Source organism: Thermobia domestica, chromosome 2 (genome assembly GCF_964235325.1).
Source record: "Thermobia domestica chromosome 2, izTheDome1.hap1.1, whole genome shotgun sequence".
In the NCBI taxonomy this organism is placed as follows: domain Eukaryota; kingdom Metazoa; phylum Arthropoda; class Insecta; order Zygentoma; family Lepismatidae; genus Thermobia; species Thermobia domestica.
Window position 1 is genome coordinate 82,605,760 of NC_137455.1, and position 8,997 is coordinate 82,614,756.

At 35.0% G+C, this 8,997-nt stretch overlaps 1 protein-coding gene across 9 annotated transcripts in view; it reads left to right on the top strand.

Annotated features, from left to right (window-relative positions):
• The window catches only part of LOC145673411 (protein phosphatase 1 regulatory subunit 42-like), a 58,005-nt gene extending 49,223 nt beyond the window's left edge, over nucleotides 1-8,782 (top strand). For 7 of the 9 annotated variants that reach the window (XM_081743153.1, XM_081743112.1, XM_081743105.1 and 4 more), the window contains exons 7-9: nucleotides 231-344; nucleotides 1,410-1,523; nucleotides 2,497-8,485. In XM_081743153.1, coding sequence (XP_081599279.1) covers nucleotides 231-344; nucleotides 1,410-1,523; nucleotides 2,497-2,639 — 371 coding nt within the window. In that variant the 3' untranslated portion in view covers nucleotides 2,640-8,485. Of the gene's footprint in view, nucleotides 1-230; nucleotides 345-1,409; nucleotides 1,524-2,496; nucleotides 8,487-8,508 lie in introns of those variants that run through there. The other 2 variants (XM_081743161.1, XM_081743144.1) reach the window with 2 other exon arrangements.
• The last annotated feature ends 215 nt before the right edge of the window (nucleotides 8,783-8,997 follow it).

Consider the following 8,997-nt stretch of genomic DNA (forward strand, 5'->3'; position numbering starts at 1 on the left):
TGTAAATTATTCACATTGTATTAACTGTTTTGTGTCTTTAGACAATAATGTGATTTATTTATTGTATTTTATTTATTTTTGGTTTTGTGCATTAACTCATATTCCTTTAATGATATCAGCATTTTTTTTTATTTATTATTATTTCTGTCGATTTATAATTTAAGATTAATGTTAATTGTTGAATGATATTAAATTTATATTCTAAAACCAGTTAATGGTTTCCTTTTCAGACTCTTTAGAAGGGAAAGAGGTGACGGATACGACCAAAAAATTTATACAGAATTTGGAATACACAAAAACAGGGAAACAAATGGTGAATAAAGGATCAGCCTTGAAGAGATCAAGTAAGTTTTATTCATACATCTTTAGTAATTACTTCTTATACAGCGTGGTTATAAAAGCTGGAACCAATGAGAGACCTGATAAACAACGTGACTTAAATGCAAAACGTATGTCACATGACCACCACTATTTTCAATTTCTCAAACATTCCTGCATATTTCTTTCAGTTTCCTTTAGTATTCATGAATCTAGAACAGAGGTTCCAGTGCTTACTCTCTTCCATAGTTCATCTAGATCCCTGATTTTCATAAGATTTCTATATGAAAGAAGACTATAGAGATGGATGAATTTGACCGGGCACTTCTTTTGTAAGAGCTGTAGGGATAGTTCCGGTTGTTTTTGGCCATCGATCTGTATTAGGATATATATAAATTGATATAGAAAAGGATGAGCGGAGTATTCGTTGTTCCAGACTTCTCGTAAGTAGGTTCTCGTATGATGTGGCCTGCGAGTACATATGACAGTGCTCTTGATTTGAAGAGTGCGGTTATTTTCAGAATCATAGAGTAACTTTTACAGCCATAATGTTTACAAACCTCTGGAGCAAGCAATAATTTTCTCACTAAAATCCAGTTATACCTTGACAACTGCAGATCACTTGTGTGGCTTATCTAAAGCCTACATCTTGCATCTTACTTTCACATTTAAAATCCTCCCTAAATATACAAACCAGAAAGACCCTTTATTTCTATTATTGGCATAGGCTAAAGTAAAGGAAACATTTGATACAGAGTAATCCAAACTATATATCCAGCAAGTATTTGTTGAGCTTTATGAGATCGTAGTAACAAAGACCAAGGACAAGATACACTTCGATGCGCACATCATGTTCATATGGTCTGGGGACGAGCCATTTACACCAGAGACGAACGCTCTGCATCTCTGAAAAGGAAAGAAAAAAGTAGCAAGTATTCAACGTGGCTGTTTCTGTAAATTACCTACGGGTTTTGTATTTTATTTTCCGTTTTAGCGTTCTCTGTTTTTCTTTTATGATTTTTTTTTCAATATTTTCATATATATACATTTGTAGAAGAATTATATGAATCTAGAAAATTTTAATTTTCTAGGTTCAGATGAATGTGCTTCAGTTTATCCGACACCAGACAATCGACCAAGGAGATCACAACAGGATCTTTTCTCTAATCCATCTGTAACATCTTTGTATCCAGCGTGGAAGAATAGTAAGTATAAAGGACTCCCAATTTCGGTAACAGAAAGTGAAATATAAGATTTCTTCACTACTATGTAGAAGGTACAATGGCTAATACAAATAGTCATGTCTGACTGTTCGTAGATAGAAAGAAAAAGAAATAAGTTCTTAACACCTTACAGTTCTGTTGTAAGATGGCAAAATGCGGTAACTTTTTCTGTCAATATAATTTTTGTCACATTTTTTATGCTTCATACTCAAAAAGCTAGATTAATCAGTAGACTGAAATTAGATCTCCAACCAATTTGTTTAAGTAAATGCTAAAACTATTTGTAAGAACTTCGTGATTTTGTCTAGCATAGCAAACTAAAATCAGTATTGTGTAACATCTCGGAAACTGACATTACATCTCGTCATCACATCCCTGTATAATAAACGCAAATAAATAAGGATGATTAATTAGTAGAATGTGGATAATGGAAGTAAAACAGGGTTGCCACAGACCAGGAAGGTCAGGGAAAGTAATGGAATTTGAAAGTGGTCAGGGAAAGTCATGAAAACAAGGTCAAAAGGGGTGAAAGTCATGGAAAATTGTATGAAGATGTATGTTATAAATTATGTTGCTGTTTTAATACTTTTTCACAGAATAAGTGGGTATCTTAGTAATGGTAATAGTACATAGTTTTTGTTTGTGTGACCATAATAATAATAAGTCTTCTTGAAATTACAACATACGAACAACCCAGTGATGACAGAAGAAGTAATATGACTTACTGTTTTGCTGACGGTTAATGTTGTAATTCATATAAGGGTTATGGGGTGTTCACGACTAAGAGATAGCTATGATGTGGAAACGTTATTGCTATAATAAATTTTTTATTTAATTTTAGTTTTGACAGTTCTGAAAAAAAAATGATTTATCTTTTTAATTATTTTGCTATTTTTTCACAGAATATCTTTTTTCAGAATGATTTACTTGATGTTTTATTTGTTGTATTTTTCAGTAACATCACAATGGGACCAAAAAAACTACATTCAGCAACCAGTGGCTGGAACCGTCATTATATCCTGCATTTGTTGGATGGCTGAAGAAATCAAGAGGTCATGCCTATTGCAGCCTGTGCAAAAAGGACGTGTTCTTATCTAACATGGGAATAGCAGCAATCACATCCCATGCAAAGGGACCGGGTCACCAAAAGATGCTTCTTCTCAAGTCATCACAGCCGACCATAGGAACTTTTTTCAAATCCAGGATTGACTGCAACAGTGGTGAAAACAGTGCTGAACAAAGTGCAGTTCAGGATCCTTCGACATCTACCAGTGACAAAAACTCGCACAACGTTCTGTCAAGTGTTGCGCGTGCTTATATAACTTCTGCGGAAAGCCGATGGGTTTTAAAATAGTGGAAGATAAATTATCTCGTAACTCCTGTGAAAAGATTAGTGACGATTTCAGGTCCATGTTTCATGATAGTGCAATTGCCAGCAAATTTCAGCTGGGTAGAACAAAGTATTCATAAGTTATAAATCATGGCCTAGCTCCATACTATGATACTGAACTGAAAGACAGATTGAGGTGCTGTGAGGAGTTTGTAATTTGTTTTGACTAAGCCTTGAATAATGTTGTCCAAAAGACTCAGTTAGACCTGTGTATTAGGTATTTCGACACTAAGAGGAACCTTGTGTATACACAGCATTGAACAGCATATTTTTGAATAGAACCACAGCAGGTGATATTCTGGGAGCCTATACCCGTGGCATAGCAGATCTACCAAGAAGAAGTGTGTTGCAAGTATCCATGGACGGACCTAATGTGAACTTGAGTTTCTTGAAGAAACTGAAAGAGAACATGTTTGCAGAAGATCCACATGGAAAGCAGCTATTTGATATTGGCGTTTGTGGGTTACTTGTCGTTTATGAGTGTATTGGTACTGGAATGCGAGGAGTTGGTTGGGAGGTGAACTTATTTCTGAGAAATTTGTACTATATTTTTAATAACTCACCAGCAAGACGTGGGGAATATACAGCAGTTACAGGTAGTTCAATGTTCCCTATGAAGTATTGCGCAACAAGATGGCTGGAAAATAAAAAATGCACTGAAAGGGCATTGCAAATATTTGAGGATGTAAAAAAGTACATTCATGAAACAAAACCATTAAATTCTGAGCCTACAAAAGGGTTACTCAGCACATGCGGGACCCCTTTCTGAAATGTAAATTGAGTATCTTTAAGACCATCTCATGTGATTGCCAAGGCTTTTTGAGAAGATTCCAGACTTCGGATCCACTATGTCCATATTTGTATGAAGAGCTTTGCATACGTTGAGGGTCTTCATGGCTCGAATTGTCAAACCAAGAGTAATGGAAGAAGCTACTACTGTCAAGCAGCTGTATGCTGTACACATGGATAAAGTCATATGCCTTGCTTCTTGCCTCCAAAGTAGACATTGGATTCGTGTGTGAAAAGTTTTTAAAAGAAGTCAAAGGTGAAAAAGATGTCAGTGTTTTACAGTTTCGGAATGAGTGTAGGACATTTCTCATGAAAATGGTGGACAAGATGAAAGAGAGATGTCGCCTTCAATATCCTGAAGTTAGAGGAATGTCTTGTTTTGATCCAGCAATTATAATGAACGAACCTGATGTAGGGTAATCTAGAACAAATGTTTCCCTTAAGAGACTCTTCAGTTTAAACACAGTAGAAGTGTTGCAGAGAAGGCAAAGCATCAATATTTTCAACTATGTTTTGAGGCAAACGATTCTTTGAAGAACATATTCGAAGAACATGCTAATAAACCACAGCGATTAGATAATTTCTATGTACGTATTCTTCAGGATAAAAAGTATGCTGAACCTGTGGCAAGTTGTAAAGCTAGTGTTGATTGTTTCGCATGGTAATGCATCTGTGGAGTCGGATTTTCGATCAACAAAGACTTCATCATGAGAATCAGAATGAGTTCAATATCATAGCACAGAGAACTTTATGAGACCATTCAGTTTCACGGCGGCAGAGAACATGTAACCATTTCAAGTAAAATGTTGGGATCTGTTCGAGCAGCAAGACAGAGGTATGAAAGTTTTTTTGGAAGAGGCACGAAAGCAGAAGACAGAGGAGAAGAAAGAGAAAAATGACAAACTTAGGATTGCAAAGGAACTACAGAAACTGCAAGAAGAGAGAAAGGTCATTAGGATGAAAGACCAGATAGAAGAGGAAGCAGTTGCAGAGAAAATCCGACGGTTGGAGAACGAACGAAAAAAGTGAACCACTGTTATTCATAACAAATCACTTGTTAATACATAACAAATCATTTAGACTTCATAGTAAGCATTCAAGACAAGAATTTTTCTTTCTCTCACACAAAATTTATTGTATCCAGGAAAATGAATTGTTGTTATTTCTAAACCCATGTTAAACACATACTTAACGAATCATTTAGGCTTCATAGTGAGCATTCAAGACAAGAATTTTTCTTGCTCTCACACAAAACTTATTGTTGTTGTTCTTAAAACGCATGTTAAAACATATACTTAACGAATCATTTAGACTGCATAGTGATCGTTTTCTTTCTCTCACACAAAACATATTATATCCAAATGTTATATGCATGTAAATATATTTTGTAAAGTGTACAAAAGAAAGAAAGTAAATAAGGTATGCGTTGGGCGGCTATGGGGATGGTGAAGGCCGTTAAAAAAAATATGTATTATTTTAATTTTTCATCTAGCGGTCATGGAAAATAAGTACAAAACAGCTGGAGAGTCATGAAAAATGATTTTAAAAATTTTGTGGCAACCTTGTAAAAGGGATAATCTCAGTAGTGTCCATAGATATTTCGTTGGTCACCACAAAGTTATATGTCTTGAGAATGGTGTATAGAACCGTTGCACCAGGGATGAGGGTTCTGCCTCCCTAAAAGAAAAATAAATAAGAAAAAATGACAGATTATATTTTTAACTTAAATAGTGGTATATTGTGATTTCCTTTCCATCGTATGTTTTACTACCAGTTTTGTTATTTGAGTATATTCTTGGGGGCAAAATAATTTTAGAGTGCATATGCAAAAATAATATCTACGTGGTCGGTAGTAAGGAAGAAACAGGTGGTAATTATTCAGGCTTATTCAAAATGACGCATGTATTGCACCTTCACTACAGTATACAGATTTTGATAGGCTTCCATGTAGACGACTTTGAATCTGAACAGCCCGCTCACTTACAACAGTCTCTCTTCCACAACCGGTTTGTAGCCGAGCATCTCAAAAGGGTTGACCATGCATTGAAAGCATAACGCAGTTCGATTTTTCATTGTTGTTAGGGACAACTAGTAGATGAAAAAATCAATGTTTTTGCTTTCCCAGCAGGTGCACTACTTGTGAGGGGAGGGGGGGTCATCCGCGGAGTCTATTTATTAAACTGCCTTTGTCTATGTAACGGTTAGAGATAGAAAGGCGATTTCAACGGCATTCGATTTGTAAAATTACCTAATAAATAATTGTTCATCAGGTCTAATGCCATGTCTCTTACTCAAAACGAGTAAATTAAATTTTGTTCATAAAAAGGTATTTTTAAAAGTTTTTTTTTTTTTTTTTCTAAATAGTATTGAGTCATTAAATAATTGTGTTTAATATTAACGCTTTATCTTATATGTTTAGTACTACTTGCATAAAATAAAATATTGATTTGCAGTAAATTGTTCAAAAAGCACCACACATTGATAGTTGTATTGATATTTGTATCAGCGCCAGTAACTGGCCGTCATGCAACTACCAGTTGAGGTAAAAATAACTAGATGTATTTAATACTTTATAAATTTATAATATTACTTATTTCATGTTGAAAACAGTGCCATAATATAAAGTATTTTTAAAATTTCACATTGCGAGCTTAACTGAGTTCAATCGTTGATCGTTGGAAGCAGCAAGCGCGAAGTAAACAAACATTGCAAACCGTTTATCTGTTTATAAGCAAGTTCAGACCGCTGCGAGTTATGAAGCGTGGAAATCGATCGTTTTAATGTAGAGGTGGTGGCGTACGGTGAATGGTGTAAATGCTTGCAATTCATCCAGAGTCAATTAAGAAGTGTCATTCGAAATTAGTGATTACAGGCTCTGTAAAAGACGTAAGAAGAAGTGGTCACCCATCCACGTCACGGTCGGAGGAAAATGTGGCGAGTTCAAGAAATATTTACCTGCAGCCCGAAAAAATCAACACGCCAGGCTGCTTATGGAAGTAAATTATCAGAGCATGCAATACATGTATTTTTACATGAGCTCAATTTTCGCTCATGGAAACCTCATCATGTATAAGAATTGAAATTCGAGGATTGTAACCGAAGTATGAAATTCGGAAAATTAATGCTGGCTTGACACGAAGATTAGCCACAGCTATTTGAAAACATGGCGATTAACAAAATGTGAACGTAAAATAAAGCCTCGTTACTCCACAAGATAAGTGTCATTACTGGGCATCACATGATAATGATCCCCAGTTGGCTGTTGAAAGAAGGCAGAATCGTTCCAACCTGGCCATATGACAAGGAGTGAGGGCAGGAAGACTTGTTGCTCCATATGCTCTGTGTCATATCATGAATGCAACGAAAAGATTCCATATTTCCTCGTTTTTAGATTTTTCGGTATTCTAGATCTTGTTGCGTATTTTTCTTTGGCTACATTTTTCAGTTGTAGTCCATTTCGGCCAGCACAAGATTATGATCAAAGAAAATGTCGGCCCCGGGAATGGTCTTCGCGTTCTTTAAGTTATTCCTATATCTGTCCTGAATCATAACATAGTTTATCTAATATCTTCGTCCCTACCATTGTTGAGTATTTCTAGATATATCTTCTATTGTGCTAAATGTGCCAAGTGTTCCCAATTACCAGAGAATTCTGTCTACAGAAATTGACCAGTCTCTCTCCCCTTTTTTTTCTTTTGCCTAAACCTTATTTCCCTACGACACTAAAGGCCGTTTTTCACCTGCCACTGCATTGAAGTCTCCCATCACAATTACCTGAGTATATTACAGAAATTTATAATTAAGTAAATTCTTTCTTAGTTGCAGTAACAATGAAAAATTGTTTTCCAAAGTAAAGCTTAACAAGAAGTTGATGACTTTCCAATCGAAATTCAATGTCACACGTTGAGTTATATGAGGTGGCAATGAAGTAGATGATCATGCTTTTGCTCGGTATCTGATTGTCGTGGATGGAGAGATGGCATTCACAATTGAAGAAATAAATCTAGATCCTTGATTCGAGGAACCTAGGGCTGGATATACTACATTTTAGTTGTACTGATAGCTAAGGAACTTCATTGCAACCCTCGTTGCTTTTTATGATTTTTTACAAGTCGAAAAGCATGTGCGTTTTCTTTAACTACAACGAAGTTTTCTGCATTTACCAAGATACTATTTCTTTCTGAACTAGCATTGCATTAAGTAATAAAATAGGAATTGAATATTTCAAACAGCGAACAACAAAGTGTGTGGAGAATGCTTCATTACTCCCTGTCTTTCCTTTTCGAGTACGTTGTTGCCATGACAATTTTAAGAGCCTTAGAAAAATATACGCTCGCAAGTATATTTTAAAGAATTGTAAAATTGGATAGGAGATATTTTAACATTGTTTGAATAACGTTGTATTTTGAAATAGCATTATTGAACCAAGTGCCAACTGTTTGTTTTTAATGTTTTTGTTACAATACCAGAAAACATATACTGTCTTTATAATCTTATAAATCCCTTTTATTTGATCGTTAGACTGTTAGAATGTTATAAATTACGATTTTATAAATTGTATTAAAAATTAGATATATATACTGTGAGTCCTTTCATATGAAACCATACTAACATTAGCAATGCTTTAAAAGTCAAGTCAACTGTTAAATCGGTTCATAGCTTTCTATACACTTGAATCTATGATATCCTAGCCTTAAAACTATGGTAAAATTTATCGCGTTATATTTCTTAGTAAATATTTAAGTTAATCAATACTCTGAAGTTTATGAATCATTTTATTTTTTGCAGGGGACTCAACGAACATAAATAGGAATGTGCCAAGACCATTCTGGCGATTTGCATGTAATGTTGATAAGATGCGAACCAGTAAACCGTGTGATCTCTAATAATCTGTTGTAAAACGTTGGTACAGGATTTGTAAAAAATCAAGGAGTGGAAATACTGCCATGATAAAGCTTTTGATCTCTTTGTCATGTACATTTTCTATGTATTGATCTCAATTTTGTAAATATTGTTGCGTTTCTAATGTAAATATATATAAGTATGAACATTTATTGAACAATGAGTAACTCATTATATAAATTTTTTGTTAATGGTTCCGTTTCGTCTTCTCATGCTTGATATTGGGATTATTGCCAACCACGTGTTCGCAGTGAACGTTCCATTGATCAGACTGGTGTAATGGTGTGGATGGTTATCACATCAACGCAAATCATTAGTCCCTTCTTCTTCGACGCAAATGTGACACAAGCATCTTATCAGCATATGTTACGTGAG